Source organism: Ctenopharyngodon idella, chromosome 16 (genome assembly GCF_019924925.1).
Source record: "Ctenopharyngodon idella isolate HZGC_01 chromosome 16, HZGC01, whole genome shotgun sequence".
Taxonomy (NCBI): Eukaryota; Metazoa; Chordata; class Actinopteri; order Cypriniformes; family Xenocyprididae; genus Ctenopharyngodon; species Ctenopharyngodon idella.
This window is the reverse complement of record NC_067235.1, coordinates 16,377,456-16,400,599: the sequence shown is the minus strand read 5'-3', so window position 1 is coordinate 16,400,599 and position 23,144 is coordinate 16,377,456. Positions and strand designations below refer to the sequence as shown.

General features: G+C 36.7%; 2 protein-coding genes across 3 annotated transcripts; one reads left to right on the top strand and one right to left on the bottom strand.

The window, feature by feature from the left end:
• Positions 1-3,896: 3,896 nt before the first annotated feature.
• On the top strand, positions 3,897-12,905 carry cops7a (COP9 constitutive photomorphogenic homolog subunit 7A). Its single transcript, XM_051864508.1, has 8 exons — positions 3,897-4,025; positions 4,841-4,963; positions 7,214-7,289; positions 7,549-7,637; positions 8,815-9,017; positions 9,128-9,233; positions 11,572-11,741; positions 12,595-12,905. Exons 2-8 carry the CDS (start codon positions 4,841-4,843, stop codon positions 12,632-12,634), a joined length of 807 nt encoding a protein of 268 aa, XP_051720468.1. The 5' UTR covers positions 3,897-4,025; the 3' UTR covers positions 12,635-12,905.
• A 730-nt stretch (positions 12,906-13,635) lies between these two features.
• Positions 13,636-22,952, bottom strand: pianp (PILR alpha associated neural protein). Of its 2 annotated transcripts, XM_051864511.1 has the most exons (6): positions 22,670-22,952; positions 22,223-22,275; positions 21,651-21,920; positions 20,328-20,406; positions 18,304-18,423; positions 13,636-16,693 (listed from the first exon to the last, which is right to left on the bottom strand). In XM_051864511.1, exons 1-6 carry the CDS (start codon positions 22,672-22,674, stop codon positions 16,672-16,674), a joined length of 549 nt encoding a protein of 182 aa, XP_051720471.1. In that variant the 5' UTR covers positions 22,675-22,952; the 3' UTR covers positions 13,636-16,671. The 2 variants fall into 2 exon arrangements, with proteins under 2 accessions (XP_051720471.1, XP_051720470.1); XM_051864510.1 differs by lacking the exon at positions 13,636-16,693 and having other exon boundaries at positions 18,300-18,423; positions 21,651-22,006.
• Between the last annotated feature and the right edge of the window lie 192 nt (positions 22,953-23,144).

The window sequence follows — 23,144 nt, the reverse complement described above, 5'->3', positions numbered from 1 at the left end:
GCCTGCAGTATTTTTATTGGAATATAAAAAAATAATCTTAACATTGACAAAGCATAGGTAACACAAAGGCTACTCATTTTCATAAATACACGCGGTGAAATAAAAAGATATAAAATTATATGAAAACAATGTCTATAATAATATGAAATAAATCTTTTAATAGGTCATGACATTTGTTTGTGATGTTATGTGTATTTATTGTGCATTAGCCACTTATAATTTGCTGGGATGGTCAGTTGAGCAACAAGATCGCAGCACATCTCAATTCTCAAATGATGCGTTCTGCGTCCTCGCGTCCTTCAGATTTCGTTCTTTCAAGGTCGCCTGGCAAGATCGGACTCCACGAGAACGCAAGTCCGCTCTCTGCGTTCTTGGAATTGAGAAATAGAGTCAGTACGGCATTGGCAAATCATCCCACTTTATAAGCTTTTGTCGCCACGCGAACCACCACTCGCTGATATTTAAAGCAGAAATGTGTTATATTTAACTATAATTAGTGCTGCTGCGAAGCTTTGCCTCAAATGTACAACACTTGAGAGATTACAAGTCATACAGTATGCTGACACGGAGTTAGATGTATTATATTATTTCTATTTTTATAGGTTGATAAATGCTAGGCTATAAAAATAGTTTATATAATATGAATAAAAGTAAAATGATTACGTATGGGCAACAATGATTGGACGTAAAAATCAATGATAAACATGAGTCATGACCATGAGAACATGTCCATAACATGTCCCACGTCGCCTTTTAATGTGTGTGTGTGTGTGTGTGTGTGTGCTCTCCGTAATTGAATGCAAGTGCAACATTATTTTTGCAAACGGAAGAGCTCATAACTAATGGGAATGTATGATGATGTATTTTTTTTAACTTACTTAATATCACTCACTTGTGGTGTTTTTATAATGTGTTTGTAATGTGCATTTGTAATAATTTATTTCTAATTTAATTTCTTAATTTTGTTCATGGAGATAACATTGACAATGTGTCATTAGTGGAAGATTGCTGCCATAATGAAAAATTTATCTTTGTCAAAGTATCATCACTGAAGTATAATTTTTTTTTTTTTTTTTTGCAATTATGTCACAATACAGTCAAACCTGAAAATGGTGTGTGTGTGTGTGTGTGTGTGTGTGTGTGTGTGTGTGTGTGTGTGTGTGTGTATGTGTGCATGTTTTTGTGACATATCAAGACACAGATTTGTATAATGACATGGGTATGACATAGGTATTACAAGGAGAGGGTGACTTATGAGGACATTACCCCATGTCCCCATTTTTCAAAAGGCTTATAAATCATACAGAATGAGTTTTTGTGTAAAAGTAAAAATGTGCACAGTTTCCTGTGATGGGTAGGTTTAGGGGTAGGGGTAGTGTAGGGGGATAGAATATACAGTTTGTACAGTATAAAAAACATTACGCCTATGGAATGTCCCCACAATTCACAAAAACAAACATGTGCGTGTGTGTGTGTTTGTTCTCCATCGTGAATGTTATAGTGTCGCCCCTTCTCTTCTGTGTGTGTTCTGCATTGTAGCTGATTATTTGTTTGACAAAATAAGTAACAGAGAGCATTTGTTTAATCTCCCATTAAAATCAAGATCAGTTTTGGTTGCATGCACTGTTACGATAAAATAATGTTTTGCACATTACATTTGACATTGTATTGACTGACTCACACATATGCCTGCACTCTCAGAAAAAAGCTACAAAAGCTGTCACTGGAGTGGTGCCCTATCAAAAGGTACACCTAGAGTGTATATTAGTTACATATTGGGTACCAAAAGTGTACAAAATGGTACATATTAGAACCCTTTTAAATGGAAACATCCCAGCAACAGCTTTTGTACCATTTTTCCTGAGAGTATAGCATAGATATTTCTAGTAATCCTAAAGACCTTGTTTAGCTGGTTCACATGTGTTTGGTTGGAGCTGAACTTTGCAGGACATTTATCCTCCAGGAGCAGGACACACCTGACATGCTCTTCACATTAATTGAATGTGATTCATCAACACCTTACATCTTAAAGTAGATTCAATTATCTTTTTTTTTTTTTTTTTTTTAATCTCATTCTTTCCGTGTTAACTGACTACACAACGCTTACAGTCATACTTTTAAATTTCAGTTTTCACAGTTATTTATTCAGCTCTTCAGCTCTTCTCTCTCTCTCACACACACACACACACACACAATAGTGATCGTCTTAAAAGACGAGTGGGAAAGGGCAGACATATTATGGTATATATATATTAGGAACACCAAACTCCGTGTCAGCGTACTGTATGACTTGTAATCTCTCAAGTGTTGCACATTATTGTAAGGATTGGGTCCACGGAGTTAGGATCCATTTGCAGTTTTTATTGATAAGCAAACACAACAGGGCAAGGACAAGGCAGAGGCATAAACAGGGACAGGCAGAGATCAGGGCAGGCGGCAAACAAACAGAGTCCAAAGACAGGCAGAGATCAGGGCAGGCAGCAAACGTACAGAATCCAGGAACAGGCAAAGGTCAGGGCAGGCAGCAGAGAATCAAACACGAGGAACAGTCCAGTCAAACACAAGAATAACAATCCACAATAACGCTGAGTATAAATCACCGGGGAAAACCAAGACTTCGCGTGGAGGTGTGGGTGCAAGTGTTTTTTAGGTGTGAGTGAGTGATTGCATAATGGGTAGCAGGTGCAGGGTGATCGGTATGAGGGTAGATGGGAAATGGAGTCCAAATGATGTGTGTAGTCCAGGATGGAGTGCCCTCTGGTGGCAATGATGGGCACTCTCACTGGTGATCGTGACAGTTAGAAGCGAAGCTTCGCAGCAGCTCTAATTATAGTTAAATATAACACATTTCTTATTTAAATATCAGCGATATCAGGGAGTGGTGGTTTGCGTGGCGACAAAAGCTTAGCTTTGACAAAGATACATTTTTAATGTTATAATAATGTCTAAACACAAATCTAAAGGAAAACATCTATAAAAATACCTACGTGGAAATGGCAAATGAGCCAGTGAGTGATGCTCTGCAGCCATCTAGTGGCTGTTCTTGAAATTTCATGTTATTTTAATTTTAAATGTTTGATTTCCAGTATGGTAGCAATCTTCCACTAATGACACATTGTCAATGTTCATCATGTCATTTTGTTCATCTCCATGAACAAAATTAAGGAATTAAATTAGAAATAAATTATTACAAATGCACATTACAAACACATTATAAAAACACCATAAGTGAGTGATATTACATAGCCTAAGTTTAAAGAAAGGTTTCAGCCACTCAGCTGGTCAGGCTTGGAAACCATCTTAAGGGTGGTTTAGGCTAGTTTTGTTTGGGGAAAACCAAACAGTAAAGGTTGTTTAACAATTTGAGCACACTGTTGAACTGTATAAGCAGAATTCAATACAAGACATAATTCAACACAAGATCATGTTATGTCAGTACACCACAGTTAGGATATTTTCAAGCTGTTCTGTGTTCTGTACTGAAGCTGTTTCACAAAGCAAGTAAAGCTCTCAAGTAAAGCTCTCCTTTACTAGTCAAACATTTGGACACATCTGATGGAATTTATGTGAATGTGGAGATGGATGAATTAAATAAATGTTTTAATCTAAATGCTTACGCTTCATATTGGTTTTGTGAACAAATGTAATACAAATGTTATATTGGATATGTAATATTAATGTTATTTTATATTTTTAGTTAATTTCTTCTTCTTATTATTATTATTATATATATATATATATATATATATATATATATATATATATATATATATATATATATATTATTATATATTATATTATATATTGATTTGACTTTCTTGAGAAGACTTCTCAAGAAGCTATAATTCTCGTGACCACACGGTGGCGGTGTGTATCCACTCACTCTCGTAATCGCTCTGTGGTCACGCCCTCCCTTCTGCCTCTCCGCCAATCAGAGAGCACGTTTTCATGTCGTAGCACGCTTGCTAACGGAAGTAGCAGCGGCACCACAGTTGACACAAACAACCTCAGTCTTTATCAATAAGGTAAATATATCGCTTCTTCGGCACGTTTCAGCACTCGGAATGTGGTCGCACATTAATATTATACATTTGAGCATGCTTGGTAAAGTATGCAACGCTGCGTGCTAATGTACGACATCAGTTTAACAACGACAAGGCCTAGCTGGTGCTGTGTTGATGTAACGTTACTTCATACCGGGTGCTCAACAATGAGCACGAGCTGACATGTTTATTCTGTTAATGAGTATTAAACAACACAGAATGCGTTTAGACCTCATTTAACAAAGTATATCTGCGGTTAGATATTGTTTTCATGTGCTGAAACCTAGTGACTTTGTCGAGGAACACAATTCACACTTTTGTTTTCAAACATGTTGCAGATCTACATGCATTGTTTTCGTTATTGTTTGTAGTCTCCTAAATAATCTCATTGTGTCAAGTGCGTTTAAATGCATCTTTTCTTGGCTGTCTCAGAGCTGTAATCTCCTAGTGCACTTGGCAGCCTTGTTTTAATCATCATGAAAGTGCATCATGCATAACTTCATCCTGATAATGTAGTTATTTTTACCGTGAGCCACCTGTCTTATTAAATCCCTGCATCAAAGTGTTGTCGAAAGCATATTGCTTTGGATCAACAGCCATTTAACAAGCCCAATGAAACAGGTTTATTGTACATGAGTTATTGAGGCTTGCTGGTACAGATTTAATAAGAACAACTCTTTCAGTTTAGAAGTCTGAACACAGTCCTCTCTTTTTATGAAATGCAAACTTTCTTTAGCTTTAAATATCTACCTCATCCTTTGAAATGGGTTGTTTAAACGCTCTTTCTGTCCCGTCAGATGGAGGTGGATCAGCTGTTGTCTCTCTCAGGGTCAGCTCTGGCTCAGGCCATCAGCTCTCTACTGGAAACCCCAGGCCTCTATGTTTTCTCAGACATACTAGAACTGCCCAACGTCCGTGAGGTGAGGAATGTGTGTGCTGAAAAATCTATTTCAGTTAGACTTGATGACTGTATGAATTCTGTGTCAAACATAATTATTTTAAATGGCAGCACTTGTGTGTCATCTTTAATGTCATGGTGATTAATCGTCTGTTCAAGCGTTGAGCTATTTTGTTTTCTGTCTTGATGTGTTTTCCTATGCTGTCAAAACCAAATCCATTTTTTTTTGCATATCTCATTCAAATTAGATTTGCGTATTATGGTCTTGAAAACCACAGTCACCATGATTTTGCCAAGTAAGACAAGTTCCTGATCCTGGAACAACATTCCTGTCCGAAAACATAGTCCTAATCTGAGCCTTACCCCTAAACCCTGCCTATATTGTATCCCTTAAATCAGAGGGAAATGATAGGTTAATAACCCTGGTTGTAAGACTAAACTTGACATAAACTGTGTAAACCCATCCCTCAAATCTGATTGGTTGATTGAAATGTTGATCCAGGAACATGTTGTACTTGGTAAAATCACGTTCACCTGAAAACCGAACATCTCACGTATTTCATGTCAGTATGCATTTATATAGATTTTTATATTACATTATATATTAAATATATATAATTGAATACACTACCGTTTAAATGCCTGGGGTTGGTTGGTATGATTTTTGAAAGGTTTTTGAAGACTTTTATTTATTTATTTATTTTTTTATGCAAACAGACAATTACAATATTTACAGATGAGAATAGATGAGAAATTAAATGCAAAATACAAATACAAAGACCAACAAAACGTACATAACAGCAAATAAGATTTGTGTGTGTGTGTGTGTGTGTAACTGGGTGTGGGAGTGGAAATATATGAATAAAGGAGCATATAGGGAAGTACAACAGACATAACCAGAGTTAAAAAAAAAAAAAAAAGAAAGAAATGAAATAAAGAAAAAAAAATTAATGACAATAATAATAATGATGATGATAATAATAGTAGTATCACACAAAAAAAACTGGAGAGTGGAGGATGAGGAGGTGACAATAGCAATAGTAATAGCAATATTAATAATAATAATAATAATAACAATAATAATAATGATAAATTCAATTAATAAGAAATGACTAATAGTAGTAATGATAACCATATTAACAAATATTCTCATTTCATCCGGAATGAGAATTTAAGCTCACAGAGGCATTTTTTTTTTTTACAGTAAAATCATTTAAAATTATTACATTCAATTTATATATCATCTGAAAGCTTTATAAATAAGCTTTCCATTGATGTATGGTTTGTTAGGACAGACAACATTTGATCGAGATACAACTATTTGAAAATCTGGAATCTGAGGGTGCAAAAAAATCAAAATATTGAGGAAATTGCCTTTAAAGTTGTCCAAATGAAGTCCTTAGCAATGCATATCTACTCACAAAAATAATTTTTTGATATATTTACAGTAGGAAATTTACAAAATATCTTCAGGGAATATGATCTTTACTTAACATCCTAATGATTTTTGGCATAAAAGAAAAATCAATAATTTTGACCCATACAATGTATTGTTTGCTGTTGCTACAAATATACCCGTGCGACTTATGACTAGTTTTGTGGTCCAGGGTCACATATATTGTAAAATGTAATCTATTCCTGTGATCAAAGCTGTATTTTCAGCAGCATTACTCCAGTCTTCAGTGTCACATGATCCTTCAGAAATCATTCTAATTTGCTGCTTAGGAAACATTTTGTATTATTATCATCAATGTTAAAAACAGTTGTGCTGCTTTTTTTTCATATTTTTCTGGAAACTATGATACATTTTTTTCAGAATTCTTTGATGAATAGAAAGTTAAAAAACAGCATTTATTAGAAATATTCATCTTTAATATATTCATCTTTAATGTCACTTTTAATTAATGTAATTGCTGAATAAAAATATTAATTTTTCAAACTTTTGAAACGTTAAGGCCCCGAACATTCGAACGGTAATTTAGTAATTTATATATTTCTTATTATATATATATATATATATATATCATGCTGATGTTTGCTAAGAGTGCTGTAATAAAACAAACCATCACGTCAACAGATGTCATCATTATTGCATTACATGTCACACAAACATCCCTGCCACATATTGCACCGAGATCCCAGAGTACTCATGTACTGCACCATCATTCCTACAGAGCTGAACTAAAGTGCTTATTTGCTAGTGCTAAACACAAAATACTTCAACACTTTGTCATATCAATCTTTGTCCGTACTTCACTTTCCCTCTCTCTAGCTGGAGACGGGTCCCCATGCACCAGTGTACCAGCTTCTCAATCTTTTTGCGTATGGAACCTACTGCGACTATAAAGGTAACCATGACAACAAATGATCTGACCAGATATTGGCCCCCTGAGGCAGTGGGTTTATTCCCTTCTCTGACTCTGAATGAGACTGTATATGCTGCCCTTTGCCTTGCTAAATAAGTTAACTCCTGTGAGGGGGAAACGGGAGTCTTTGGCCCATGTTCTGTTGCAGATTTTACTAGGGCTTTAATGTAATCAGTTGTTTTCCTCCTGGCTGTGAGCTTGGTTATAATGTATGTTAATTTAATGTACGTCTGCTATTTAGAGAGGGCAGCCTCACTTCCTGAACTCACACCCGCCCAGAAGAACAAACTCCGTCACCTGTCAATCATCAGCCTGGCCTCCAATCTGAAGGTAGCGATTCATCCATTTATTAGACAAACCATGATTTATCTCTTTTCAAAAAAATGAATGTGCCCTTGTAATCTTCAAAATAACTTACCTCCCTGTTGCAACGACACCTCTTCTCTGATGACGTGTTTAGAGATGTGAGGGTGGGACAACCTGTCAATCACATGAGATCACAGCAATAGCAAACCACAACCTTCCAATAATCTACTCAATTCCTGATAGACAAAATCAAATCCCACCGGTTGCACTTTATTTTACAGTACGTGTACTTTTTATGTACTTACAGTGTACTTACCAAGAAAATAATGAGTAATATAAGGTACATGGGTTAAGATGAGGTTTAGGGGTAGGTTCAGGACTAGTGCCTAGTTATTACACAGTTATTGTAATTACTACAATAAGTATATAGTATGTACATGCGAAACAAGACTGTAAAATAAAGTGCTACTGTCCCACCATATTTTTTTTTCTATTTTGAAAAGCATTTAACTTAAAGGGTTAGTTTACCCAAAAATGAAAATTCTGTCATTAATTAATCACCCTTAATCGTTCCACACCCCTAAGACCTTTATTCATCTTCAGAACACAAATTAAGATATTTTTGGTGAAATCCGATGGCTCAGAGAGGCCTGCATAGACCGCAATGCCACCGAACTTCTCAAGATCCAGAAAGGTACTAAAAACATATTTAAAACAGTTCATGTCACTACAGTGGTTCAACCTTAATATTATAAATTGACGAGAATACTTTTTGTGCGCCAAAATAACGAGGCCTCACTGAGCCATCGGATTTCATCAAAAATATCTTAATTTGTGTTCCAAAGACTAACAAAGGTCTTACGCGTGTGGATCAACATGAGGGTGAGTAATAAATTACATTATTTTAATTTTTGGGTGAACTAACCCTTTAAATATGTCACAATAGGGAAGAAAAGACTGTTGCAACTTCCATTTCATGTCGACTTTAATGCTGTTTTTAATGAGCTCTGTTATGAATGGCACACAGATGTTAACAGTATGGGCTATTAGTGTTATTGACTTGAATGATTGATGAAACCAGTCTTATCAAGCCTCTGTAATATCACCAGGACAAATTAAAAGTTTTAACTTAGCCCACAGTATACTATTCATAGGAAACAAAGCAAACAAACCTCTTTGTGCTGTTTTTTTCGCTCGACAGTGTCTGCCGTATTCACTACTGCTCCAGCAGTTAGAGCTGAAGAATGTGCGTGAGCTGGAAGACCTGCTGATCGAGGCTGTTTACAGTGACATTATCCACGGGAAACTGGACCAGAGGAACCAGCAGGTCGAGGTAGATTGCAGCATAGGTCGAGACCTGGGCCCCAACGAATTACCCAACATTGCCAACACACTGCAGGAGTGGTAAGTGTTCATTTGTGTTTGTGTCAGTATGGTGCGATGGATGCTGTTGCTGATGTAAAAAAGGAAATGCCTTGCGTGTTGGTGTTAAATATTCTGCATGTCTCGCTCAGGTGTGCAGGTTGTGAAGCAGTTCTGTGTGGCATTGAGGAGCAGGTGTCAAGAGCCAATCAGTACAGAGAAAGCCAGCTCAAGGTCAAAGTTCAAGTGGAAACAGAGGTTTGTGTGTGAATCTTCACCCACCCTAAAGGCCCCTGATATACTTCAAACAAAGTTCTTTTTCGTTCTTTGTTTAGGGGTAAAACGAAGTTCGAAATACGCGAGCAGCGATATACTGTTATCGAACATCTGACGCCGCCCACACTGCTGAGAGCGACGGTTAGATGAATATGTAAATATGTGCTGCACTGCGCTTTCCTCTCAGTAACAAAATAAACACAACAAAAACAGCATTTTTTTTATAGAATGCATAAGAAAAGCATCTGATCATAATAACATGGGTGTGTTAGCACGAGCTCTGCAAATTAGCACTACAGTAAAGTCACGTCACGGTTATTTATATGGTATTTTATTCAATAGATTGCTTAAAAGCAAGCAGCTTTACAGTATCAAACAGTGTCAGTGCCTCATTTCATCAGAAGCACAACTTCATTTTGTACTATAAAGCGGCTATCCAGTGTGTCCATGTTTTCACCCGTGGAGATCTTAGCTCAACGATCTCAACAGATGAAATGAGTCAGAGAACGTGAAAGAAGGCGGAGCCTCAGCACACACCTCCTATTACGTTATCAACACGGACCAATGGTAGTACGAAGGTGTTTTGCAGGTTGAGCGAACTTTTCCTGAGAGTTTGCTTTGGCAAGCTGTTTCGAACTTCCAAAACGAACTTTGTTTTGGTCTGATTTTGTTTGAAATGACGTCACATCAGTTTGTTCTTCGATTTCGTTTGAAGTATATCGGCGCCTTAAGTGACATAAACAGTAGTGGCCAAAAGTTATGTCCGTCCTAGGAAAATTCACATTCTTTATTCAAATAGTATTAAAAATTTGTTAAAGATTTTGTAATCATATTACATAGTTGTGCTTTGAGTCAGTTGTTTTATTTGTGATAAAACAATAAAACATGGGAAATTATGCAGACATAATTTGGCCATGCTGTAATACAAAGAAATAATGAACACATGCAAAAACAAGAGAGAATCAACAAAATATTAATGTATGCTTTTTTTCTGTGAGCTTATTGGTTTTTATGGATTTTTTTTTTTTGGCATAGTAAAATAAAACGTGTAGCTGTAGTTTGCCTTTTTTGCAAAATAATTTTGTCAGATAAATACCTTAACCAAGTTTAGTGTAATTTAAAATTATTTAAAAAATATATAAATAGAATATTTTCCTCATATTTTGATGGTTTAATCAGACTTGTAGGGTCATTAAAAACAAATATCCCCTCCAGACATCACTTTTGGACACTACTGTAAGATAATGTCTATGGTAAAGTAGAGAATTTTTAAAATAATCTTTTATTCTTTATTTGACAAGATCTTAGAAATGTATCCATGTTGGTTTCATGTGGTTTTGTAATTTTTTAAATATAATTTCAAGTTTCAATTTAATGACGCTAACATTTCAAGTGATGTAAACATTAAGTAAAAAGTAAACATATTTTTCTTGTACTTTAGATAAATGTAAGTGTACATATTTAATCATTATTTTTAAAAAGGTTTTAAAATATATTTTTCAAGATAATTTGGTAAATATTAATAACAAGGTAAATGTTAGCAGACTATAGTTCTTAAAAGATAGTGAAGCAGTTTTGTACATAGTTTTTTATTTAAATACTACATATAATAAAATATATATACTTTATATAAATAATAAAACATTATGTCAAACTAATAACTACTTAATTCTTTTTCCTTTTCTTTTCTTTTTTTTTTTTTTTTTTTTTTTTTTTTTTTGAGGCTTTTTTTCTTCATTATGATTTCAGGACGGTTGCATCACCCAGACATTTTTTACTTTATTAAAATGAATGTCTTATCAAGAATATAAAACATGTTTATCATAGAAGAGGTGTATTCAAGTCATTGTGTGTATGATTTCCATTTGTAGTATATTTTGAACAAATTAAAAGATTAAAAAAAAGCATCTTCCCTGACCCACATATGAAGGCTGTTTTATGTGTTTACCTGTTTGATACGTAAAATTAAACAGTTTATTAAGGCTAAATTCAGAATACCAAATAACTCATACTGTTGCTGAAGTGTGATAGTGTGATCAGTTTATGATTGGACATTAATACACAACATTGGATAAATATGCTAAATAACCATATTTATTGGTTACAGTAGTGGTAACATAGCATACTAGAGTTTAAAGTGTTTATTGTGGCATAATGCTTACTGTATTACCATTCATATATATATATATATATATATATATAGGCAGTATAGGGTATATGCTGTGCAGTATTAAGCTAATATACCATGTATATTAGCTGCATACTAATTTGACAACTCCAGGATTCAGTTACAATTTTTTTTCCTCACCTCTTTAATTAGGTATCAAACCTACAGAAAACCCTCAAGGCAAGTTCTGCTTCCCCATCATCTGGCCCCGCCCCTGCTGGAGCAGCATCCAATCAGGATGCAGACCAGCCAGCTGAGCCAAGAGACCCTGCCTCCTCTCAGGAACCACGGCAACCAGGAAAAAAGAGTTCAAAGGTCAAAGGGTAAGTTAATTGTATTTTAGGGTTTAGTGCTTCAGAATTCCCTCCATTTCATCTTAGTTGTCTTCAACTCTATAAATAACTCTATAACGTACCATGACTAATATAAAACATCACAGTGGTTTATATCAAAGAAGCCCTGTACAGTTTTTTTGCTATTATAACTACTGACCTCACATAAATCACAACACTCAGGGAGTTTGTGTTTACTAATGGCATTTTTAAGCACATAGAATATGATTTATGAATGTTTTTACGTGCTGTTTCAGTGAGATTATGTACTGCTTCCTGCCTTCAGTTAAGTGTGATGTATAAGAAATCACCCACAGGCTTATAGTCCTAATTAAGCCCAAATGAGTTTAAAATTGTCTCTGTCCTGGTTTGGAAATCTCATGTCAGGATGTGCTTTGGAAAGGGAGGGGGGCTTTTGATCACCACTGCTTTTTCTTTGTCACTGAAGAATGTCACTTAAGAAGAAGTATAATTTATTCAGGGCCGGTCTGACACAGATTAATCTGAGTCCAAGGCTTTAAAGGCGTCTCAGTGGAGACTCGTCATTAACATTTCAGGACTATTCCTTGTCCGTGTGCTGCTGCTAACTTTCCAATAATAATTATGTGATTATTAAAATATTATTAGGAAAGTAATGTCCTGGGTTCTATACAAGTTAAGATCAATCACATTTGTGGCATAATGTCAAAAAATGTACCTTTTTTAGGCATTCAAAATGGATGTAAATGGGGCCAGATAAATAATATTCAAATATGCACCATTTATAGCCACAAGGAAAAATCATAAAGTATCATTATAATGTCAAATTCTCGCTTGAATAATTCTTTCTTTTTGTATATTTCAGGCTTCGTGGGAGCGGAAAGATTTGGTCAAAGTCTAATTGATCTCAATCTTCAGTCACCCGCACACATTGTGGACTGCTTGCTTGAATAGACAAATAAACCAACCGATGGCCACTTCTCAGACACAAACCATCATCATAGTTTAACACAAATACAACTGCTACACAACGCTGGGTGCATGTTCATGTGCATGTGTGCTGTAAATGTCATTTAATTTGACTCATACTCCTTTTCCTTTGCGTGTTTGTTTTGTTCGGTATTAAATCTGGATGTAAATTGATGAAGCCAATGAATAAATGATATCCATCTGTCACCCTGTGTAGTCTCTGGCTTTCATGTTTCCTTTCCTCTAATGTTAAGTGCTGCTAAATGTTTCGTCTCAATGGGGGCATGTCTGTTAAGAGGTCATGACATTAATTAGCCACACTTTAATGTCGGAGCCCTGAAATAACATCCTAGTTTCCTCTCTTTCTCAGCACATACACTCTTCCCACCAGTGTGTTATGCGAAATGCCCTTTATCCTGCCATAAAGCCTGACTAAAGCAATGTTTCTCTCTCTGTCCTGCATAATGGTCTGTAATGGTAGCGATTAACTTGTGGAAATGTCCACTCAGAAATGAGGAGAACAATAAAAAAGCAGAGAGTGATGATCTACTTTTACATTAACCCCTGCCTCCTCTCTCTTTCTGTCTGTAAAAATCCATCCACCTCAAAATCCATGATCCTTTTTGTACGCACACACCCTTTTCTCTTTCTCTCTATAAATAGTGGTGTTAATTTCAGTCAGCGCAACTGAGGTTCACTGTTTCTCAGTCTCTCAGCTCTGAGCAGATGGAAGCTGTGAACTCTTGCAGCTTACATACAGCGTGTGTGTGTCTGAAGTGAATGTGTGAAGTGTCTTTGTGTCCCGGTGTTTTGTTGCTGTGCAGTGGCTAATGAATCCTCGCGGTGTCCCTTTGGCCTGACTGTTTGGCGTGCGTGATTGCATGAGTCACTGTCATATAGGCAGTCCTTTAAAAAAAAAAACCATGGCACAGAAACATGTTTTAAAACACCAGAGATGGCTTTTTTATTGACTTCATAGTACAGTGAACCACATATTTAAGGCAGTGCTACATAAATGGTGTGAAACCTCCAAACATATCTCACATAGTGTAGCTACTTGTGCATGATGTGAAAATTTCAATCTGCTGTGCCCATAAACTATAATGGCACATTAGTTTCTTATTCCCTCCCTTTTGTCATTTAGTTTTTTATCACTTTTTTTCATGAGTTACATGGTTATTTGAGGATGATAATGATTTCCTAGGAAAATACAGCTTAAAGAACAATTTCTTCTGGTTTAAAGTCGATATGTATCAATATAAATCAAAACTGATCATCTTTTGTTCTTGATCATATTTTGAACAATTCATCAGTGCATACTTTTAAAGAAAAAAATGTCTTTGAATCTTTAACAAATTCCTGTGAAACGACTTTCTTTCTACGATGACATCACATAGACCGCACAGGCTATAGAGAGCAACAGTAGGGTTTCAGAAGTAAAAATACCATTCAGTTTCTCCATAGGGGAACTGATTACTAACGATAACCGTTAAATTCAAACCTAATGTGAGCTATGAGGTTGTTAATCGAGATTGAAGCCATCTGTCCGCATTATTTAAAGGTATAGTTCTCCCAAAAATGTGTCATTAATTACTCACCCTCATGTCGTTCCAAACCTGTAAGTCTTTTGTTCATCTTCGGAACACAAATGAAGATATTTTTGATGAAATCTGAGAGCTTTCTGTCCCCCCATAGACAGCTACATGAATTTGACGCTTCAAAAAGTTCATAAAGAGATCGTAAAACTAATCCATATGAATTGAGCGGTTTAGTCCAAATTTTCTGAAGAGACTCGATCACTTTATATGATGAACAGATTTAATTTAGGCTTTTATTCACATATAAACATTCATCAACTCACACATCAGTTGTGGTAAACAGAAGCTCAAGCATGTTCGCTTGACATGCGAGAACCAATGAGGTTCGTTCTCGTGTGTTACACAGCTCGTTTGAGCTTCCGAAAGAGATTTGTTCTCGCGCATCAAGCAGGTTCGGTTGAGCTTCTGTTTATGTTCGCTGATCAATGTGAATAAAAGCCTAAATTAAATCTGTTCATCATATAAATCGGTGGCATCTCTTCATAAAATAATGGACTAAAAAACTTAATTCATATGGATTAGTTTTACAATCTGTTTATGAACTTTTTGAAGCGTCAAAGTTGTGGTATGTCTATGGAGGGACAAAAGCTCTCAGATTTCATCAAAAATATCTTAATTTGTGTTCTGAAGATGAACGAAAGTCTTATGGGTTTGGAATGACATGAGGGTGAGTAATTAATGACAGAATTTTTTATTTTTGGGTGAACTATCCCTTTAAACTTTTTTACATTTTTTTAATAATCATGTTTAACACTTGAATGCATGGTGAAAAACTACATTACCCATGATGCTGTAAAGAAAATTTCACGAATCAGTCACAAGAAGAAAATCTTGCAATCTTCCAATGCTTCATGGGATTGCAGTTCTTTCCCTCAAAGCCATTATGCAGTCTTGTACCAATTCATAGTCTTTTTGTCAAATTTTCAAATATTTTATTTTATTTTTTGCTTCAAATCAAAGTTTGTGATGCTGTAATTCACCTCATAGCTGGTTGGTTTGGTTCATGGCTTATAATTCTTAAACACAAATCTCTATTGGAAAAATGAATCATTTAATAATCAAATAATCAAGGCCACTGAAAAAGTGGGCGGACACTGATGCTCTCTATTAGATAATGTTAACCATTAGCCAGATAGCTATTCGCAAAGAGCTTTGGCAAATTCGTCTGGCTTCATTCTGGAACAGAAAGCCAATATCCTCTTTCATACATCAAATATGTCAAAATACGTAAGTAAAATCGGTAGCAATTTACACAGACTACAGAACAGATTTAAAAAGGTTTCTACCATCTGAAAACCCAAAGCCTCTTGATAGTTGCGGTTCATAAATATAAATAAGAATCCCCAAGCTGCCTCGCTAGCCATGGGTTGGCGTAGCGAGACATCAAACAAACTTGTGTGGCATGTTTTTTTAATTGCTTTTCAAACTGAATATGCCATGGAAGCGCCAAGCTTGTTTTTCAGTTTGTCTTCATACATGTCCTTAATTGTGCTTTCCATAAACTCAACACGGAAATATCACACACGTCAGTCATTTTGGTGTGTGCTAGCGCTCTGCTAACCAAAAAGACTGTTTTATTACCTCTCTATCAAGGTCTCAAACACCCCGAGAAGAGATATATGGCCATGATTTAGAAGTATTATGCTAATAAATGTAACAACACACTCGGAAAAGAATTACTTAGGTTTCACGAACACCTCAACAGATGTTGAGCCAGAATGACGAAATCGTTCGTCAGATAATTAGTGTAAATTATAAGGTTACACTGCAGAGGTGTTTCCAGATATCTGTTTTTATCAGCTGACGTCACTGCAGTCACTGTTGCCATGAGACACAGAGCCATATGAAACAAAACACTATAAACAGATGATGTGAATTATATTTAACTCTTCAAAATAACTGCAGTCATTCATTAAGCCCAAATAAATGCTACACAAAGTATGATGAAGGCAGCGGTAGGCAGCTGTAACCTTTGTATGCATGAGAGATAGGCCACTGCAAGCATGTCACGCCGGTTACTAAATTAATGACTACATACATCACAGCTTATTCCAAGATCAGAAGCTAATGATTGTTTTCATGGTAGAGGACATAGCATTCCCGGAGCCCTTGTGAATGGCTGCGTTGAGCTAATGAGTATAATACTGTACAAACGGCACTGGAAGAAAGAGGTACAGCCAGAAACGAAGAGCCATTGGACCACAAAACCTCACAGTCTCCATCAGAGTGTCCAAACAGATGTATTCATCCATATATCCACATGTGTCAATCTGCATTTTATGTACATTCGGATGGCGTGCCCACAAGTTCACTTCACACCAAAGTCTGTGTCATGCCCACGGGATTTGATTATCATGCTCAGAACAGTCAGCTCTTCAAAGATTGACCACTGGTATCCTGCAGCGAGGGGTAAAAAGATGAAGAAAGAGACGGCAAATGAAATTAATAAGGGTCTCACTCTATTATCGAGAGTGAGATTAATTCTGAAATGCACAGAGCAGCAGGAGCGGGAGTGATTTCATGGATGGCACGCTCTCTTACTCTCTCTGCTTCTCTCCTGTTGAAATATTCACAACGATTGAAGAAAACATCCACAACAATGCCTAACTGGCTGTTTTGTATTGCAAGCCATTACCACTGATCTAACAACACACACTTATTTACACACCTTCATTTTCACACGATCATCCATATACGTACAGGGTATCTGCATTTTTTAATTAAAAGGCTGAGAGCCTGTCAATTGAATTAATTGAACACATTTTCATTGAACGCACATTTTTTTTAAATATTTTTTTTGTAACAAAACAAAGATAGAAATATATTTTAGTCATTAAATAATGAGGTTTAAACCACATCAGCGTTCAGTTTGAATGAATGGTGAGAATTAAACGTGACCCTGGACCACAAAACCAGTCATAAGTCGCACGGGTATATTTGTAGCAATAGCCAACTATACATTGTATGGGTCAAAATTATCGATTTTTCTTTTATGCCAAAAATCATTAGGATATTATAAGTAAAGATCATGTTCCATGAAGATATTTTGTAAATTTTTTTACCGTAAATATATCAAAAATGTATTTTTGTGAGTGGATATGCATTGCTAAGGACTTCATTTGAACAACTTTAAAGGCGATTTTCTCAATATTTTTGATTTTTTTGCACCCTCAGATTCCAGATTTTCAAATAGTTGTATCTCAACCAAATATTGTCCTATCCTAACAAACCATAATTTCAAAAAATTGACGCTTATGACTGGTTTTGTGGTCCAGGGTCACATATAAATTTTAAAAATCAACAGGTATGTTTTCCACTAAATGAGTTAATTAATATTACAATAATAATGTAATATTAATATTAATTAATGATTTAATGTATAAAATAAATATGAGTTTATTTATTTTACATAACAATATATGTTGGAACTAAAATACAGTTTCAACTTCAAATAGTTAGGCCTGATTTCCACTTAGTTTTTCACCAAAGGAGTTTATGAAAATTAAAATATATTTATCTATTTATTTATTTCCAGCAAAATATGCAGGAACTACATTTCAAATAGGCAACTTACATTTTCCATTAAACAAGTTCATGAAATAATAAAAACGTAATCTAATACGTTTTATGTTATGATATATTAATCTTAATCATTTATTTTTTATGTAACAATATATTAACTCATAATACACCATATACATACACATTTATCATAATCCTTCTTTGTCTCAACAAGATTTTTCTGTGCTAATACTTTTTGAAAACTTTGACATTTTATTAAGGATCCACAGACACCTTGACATCATTTTAAAAGAACAAATCAGTCAAATTTAGTATAGCCCCTACTACTTGTGTTCTTTGTTTGTTGGGAACATGTTCTATTTTTATTTATGTTCCCTTTGACAGTGTCTGGCTTACCAATCTTGCTTTTCCTTTTTCACACACACTAAGTACCTAAGCCAGTCTTGGCACCCTGCCTCACAGGCTTACTGACATACGCACACTACCTCTCTCTATCGGAGAAGGATGGAGTGCTGTGCAGTGTCTGCCTGCTGTCCTCCTGAGCTATGGAACGAGGGATGGCGAGGGAGAGAGGTGGAGGACGCTGGGAGAGACTGCGGTCGTAACTGAATTAAAGACAGAGAGAGAGAGAGAGAGAGAGAGAGAGAGAGAGAGATTAGGACGACAGCCAGTGAACGAATCGAGAATGTAGACACTGGAAAAACTGAGAAAGGCGTGAAAAGAGAGATTAAAGAGTATAAAGGAAAAGAAGGCAAACACTGACAGGAAGTTCATTCACTCACTGGCTTAATTTAATAGACTGCCTTCAGCGAAAATAACAGAGCAGGAGAAATTAAAGCGTGCGAATGAGAGAGATACGCTGAAATATTCAGTTAAAATCATATTTGTCCAGCAACCATGAGGAAGACAAAGTGTTGCTGACTCTGTGTGACGTCCCATGTAATATTAATACCCCACACCGACACGCACTTATCTGCAGTGACTCAGGAGTGAGTTCACTCCACCTCTGCTCTGATGGGATGACGGGCGGAGGGCTGGGGGTTGTTAAATGAGCGCGAGGGTGTCTGTCAAGGCAAGTGTGCGGCATACAGAGATTAATTGCGGAGATGTAGCTTTTGTATGCAATAAAATCGCCCTCGGCTAGCTCAGATGAACGCCGGTTTTATACGTGAGCGGCGGCTTCACGTTAACATAACCTAGCGGGAGTTCGCGATGTGACCGTTTTATTGATCTTACAAACAAGCTCTCAAACAGTCCCATAATTTCTGATTTGTAGTAGCCTGCACCATTGCTTTACCGCGGAGTAAAGAAAGTATGGGCCTGGTTGAAGAAACCTGAAGAGAAAACGTAACAATTTCAAGAGGTGGCGATTACGCTATTATTTGTGATTCGTACATAAACGTATTTTTTAAAATAAATAAATATTAACCATTTTTTAATGCTCAGAACATGAAATTGACAAAACAACAACAATCCAATCAATTTCAGATGGACAAAATCAAGTCCCGCCCTACATTTTTTCTTGTTTGAGAAGCCGTTTCGCTCAGATAGTGTACAAAAACAGTACTTTATGCTGTTTGATATTGCAAACCGATATGTTTTATCACATTTCTTTTTATTTATTATTGTATATAATGTAGTGTAGTGGAACACACTGCCTTTCAAAGTACTCCATTTGTTAGGGTTCACAGACAATGGACACATGCATGCACACTAGGAAGTTCTCCAGTGTACAATGTCCCATAATATCTGTAGATTTTGTGCAGTTAGAAAAACTGGACACATACAGTAAGCAAGTACGCATACTACGCTGTTTGACAAAATTTACGTCACACAACAGACACATACCCTAGCGTACGCAAAAACCAAAGTATACTTTGGGCCTATGCAGACATTACGAAAATGTATGAATTCATACAAATTAGCCACCAATTTGTCAAAACGTAAAATTGTTACAGATTGCCGTGCAAGTGTTTTGGCTTCACAAGTTTTTGACACGTTTCAGTGGAAGTGAATTCAGCAAGGGGAACATTCTAGCATAAACTAAGGCAGGTAGTAATAAATCACACTCATAACCTGTCACCCCGTGTTTATAGTTACTCTCAGGATGATATGGGCCATTCCTTAGCTCTCTATATCATTTTAATGATCATCTATGCGATTGAATGCTGCCGTCCGAGTAAGTACAAATGCATTCCTGTGCCTGATGGCCCCCGACGCTCCGGGCTACATTTCTAATTAAACCAGCACAATAAAACACTGCAAGATGTCCACACTGTTAGTATCTGCAGAGTTTGAATATCCATAGATGACATTTTTTTAACAGTTCTGCAGGGAACACTTACTGAACAGCAGAACCCTTCACTGAAAGTTTGTGGAAATCTGTTGTGTGAACCCATTATGACACACTGACTGTTCTGTCACTCACACACACACACGCAGGGGAGCAAGCTGTCTCAGGGGATGTATGACAGAATCGTGCAAGCAGAGGAGTGTTGAAACATCTCACCAGAGTTTAGCAGAGATGATGACCGCAGAGAGAATCAGCAGAGATGAAATTGTCACCGTCACATAAAACTGTGGGTCCACTGAAGAAAGAAATGGCAAAGGAAAAGAATAATCAGACGGAGTGAGCAGTACAACAAAAGAATTGGCTCCCTTTCAATTCGAGTGGATTTCAGTTGAATTGAACCCATGCGATGCTGAATTATACTTTGAATTGGAATGAATGGAAGAGGACATGCTGAATTGCAATGCAAAAAAAATTCAACACAGTCACAAAATGAGCTTGAGAAATAGGTAAAAGAAAATAGACATGGAAAGGGACATGTCCTCTCCAATGTTCAGAGTCATGGCCAACAAATGTGGATTTTTAGTGACAGATTCCTAAACATTTACATTTGGTCCCACAAAATTTGAATATTTGGTTATATTCTTGACAAGTCTTTGGAGCCATTTTGAAGACTTTGGGATAAATTTCCAATCTGGCAAATAAAGCTCCTTTCCATAATGGACCATTTAACATATACATACATACAATTATCATATTATATATGTCATTTAATTAAATATATTTAATATTATTATAATTATATATAAATTATGTGTATAAATACATAGATAAATTAAATATTAAATAAAATACAAATTTCTATTGATGGAATTTATATTGGTTGAATTTCAAGCATCGAATATTGATATCATCTAATCTGAAAGTGTGTGCATGATATCATGAACTTATAAACAACACCTAATAGCTGTTGTATGAATTATATTACTGAAATATATTACATTCTAATTTGAATTACAGTTAACAATACACTCCTCAAAGAGTAAAGCATGGTGAGTGCAAGGTCAAGGTCATGGTTTCAGTTCCTATGAACTAATATAACAAACACCCTTAATACATTGTAAATCGCACTTGATGAAAGTATTCGCCAAATGCATAAAATTAAATTCTGTCCTGTTTGCTACCTCAATTCAAATTCAAGAATTAAACTAGAATTTCAAAAGTCATTTTGAATTCAGTTCCAAAATGTCCCACAACCCTATAAAAATAAACAGAGATGTAGAAGAACGAGAAAACAAAGACATTTGAGTGAAAGCAACAAGAAGCCATTACAGGAGAGGAATGTGGGGGCGAAAAGAGTGGGCAGAGTGTCATAATCAGGTAAAATTGTATTGATTGGATTTATGCCTCCCTTCTGCTCAATGGGAGAGAAATCTAAGCTCTCCTCAAGCACAGATTTGCTACTTTGAGGAACCAGCATGAGCCCAGATCCCTGTTGGCGATGCAGCTCTCAGATAAAGAACTAATTTCACGGATACCAACCTTCCTTGGTGTCCGGCTCCTCTGTCTCTATCTTATCCCTCTCTCCCATAGTTGGGCGTTGTGTTTGATTGGTAGGCGCACTCCGATGATTCGTCCAGTCCTCAGATGTGGTCACCCTCAGAATCTCCGTCTCCAGGCTGGACAGGACATGATGGGTTTCGTCCTCCAGGGTCTGCGTGGGACCCCAGTCCACGGCCCAGAGCGGAGTGGTGCTGGCCTGCGCCGTGACTGGCATCTGCATTTCGCTCAACTCCTCCCACTTTCTGTCATCTGTGTCACCGGTGGCAGTGCAAAAAATTACAGTGACCAGCAGGAAGCTCCAAAGGGGAATGAATCCAATGTGGGGAGAGATGGAGCTGGGGGGAAGGAGAGACAAAGCAACGAAAAGACGGAAGGAGGGATTGAAAAGGAAAAGCTAGAGATCGGAAAAAACACATGAACTGAGAGGCGTGAACCGTGCACAGATGGAAAGAGACTTAAAGCAGAAGCTGATGCAACCCAACGGGCTGCAGGAAACTAATTGGTCAGATCTGAGAGCACAGTGCAACCAAAACAGTCTGTTCGGCGCTTACCATCGCTCCATCGCTTCTGCCTGTTCACTGGCTCCTCGCTTCTCCGATCATCTCTTAAATGAGAATGACATAAAGAGAGAAGGATGAGAGGAGAAGAAGAGCTGGAAGGGGGAGCTTTCAGTCTTGACACTGACTAAAAGACCACAAACAGATGGCTGTAGACAACACAAATAAAAACACACATACAGAACAAAGCTGATCGCATTCATCAAGAACCAACCTGCAGCACAAGATCAACTGAAAAACACTCTCACAAACGCGTGCAAACACACCTGTGGATGCGTTCCCTAGGTTAAGCCTCATCCCGAGCCATCAAACAAAACTCAACATCTGTATCCAGATTTACGGCACACTCTCACTTCCAGGCAACACTCATAAATGCACCTACACACACTTGAAAACATGCAGATTCACACTCTCAAGACAGATATCGACTCACATGCCTACCTCATGCCACTGAAGAAGGGAGTGGGAGAGAGGCTGAGCGCCTGGAAGTGGGGAAAAGCATTGGTTGCCGTAGCGACAGAGACATGTAGAATTTGTGCGAGTGAGAAATAGAGTGCGGAAGAGGGAGAGAGAGAGAGAGAGAGAGAGAGAGCTACAGGAGGGAGGGAGGAGGAGAGGATTGGAGGAAAGATTGAAATACTAATTACGCATCTTAACTGGCTCAAATTAAATAGGCAGCGAGAAGAAAATAAATGAATTTTGAAGGCGAAAATAGCCGGACGGAATAAAAGAAGCGCTTTATTAATATTCTGAAGACCAGCTGAAGTAAATAAAAACTATTCAGAAAGGATAAACGCAAAGAGGCAGCAGCAGGAAAATCAATATACATTAATGTAGCGTTGGACGGGAGCCCTACATGATGAACAACGCTATATATATTTATAGACAGAAGTGCCTGCGATGATAAATACTCTCA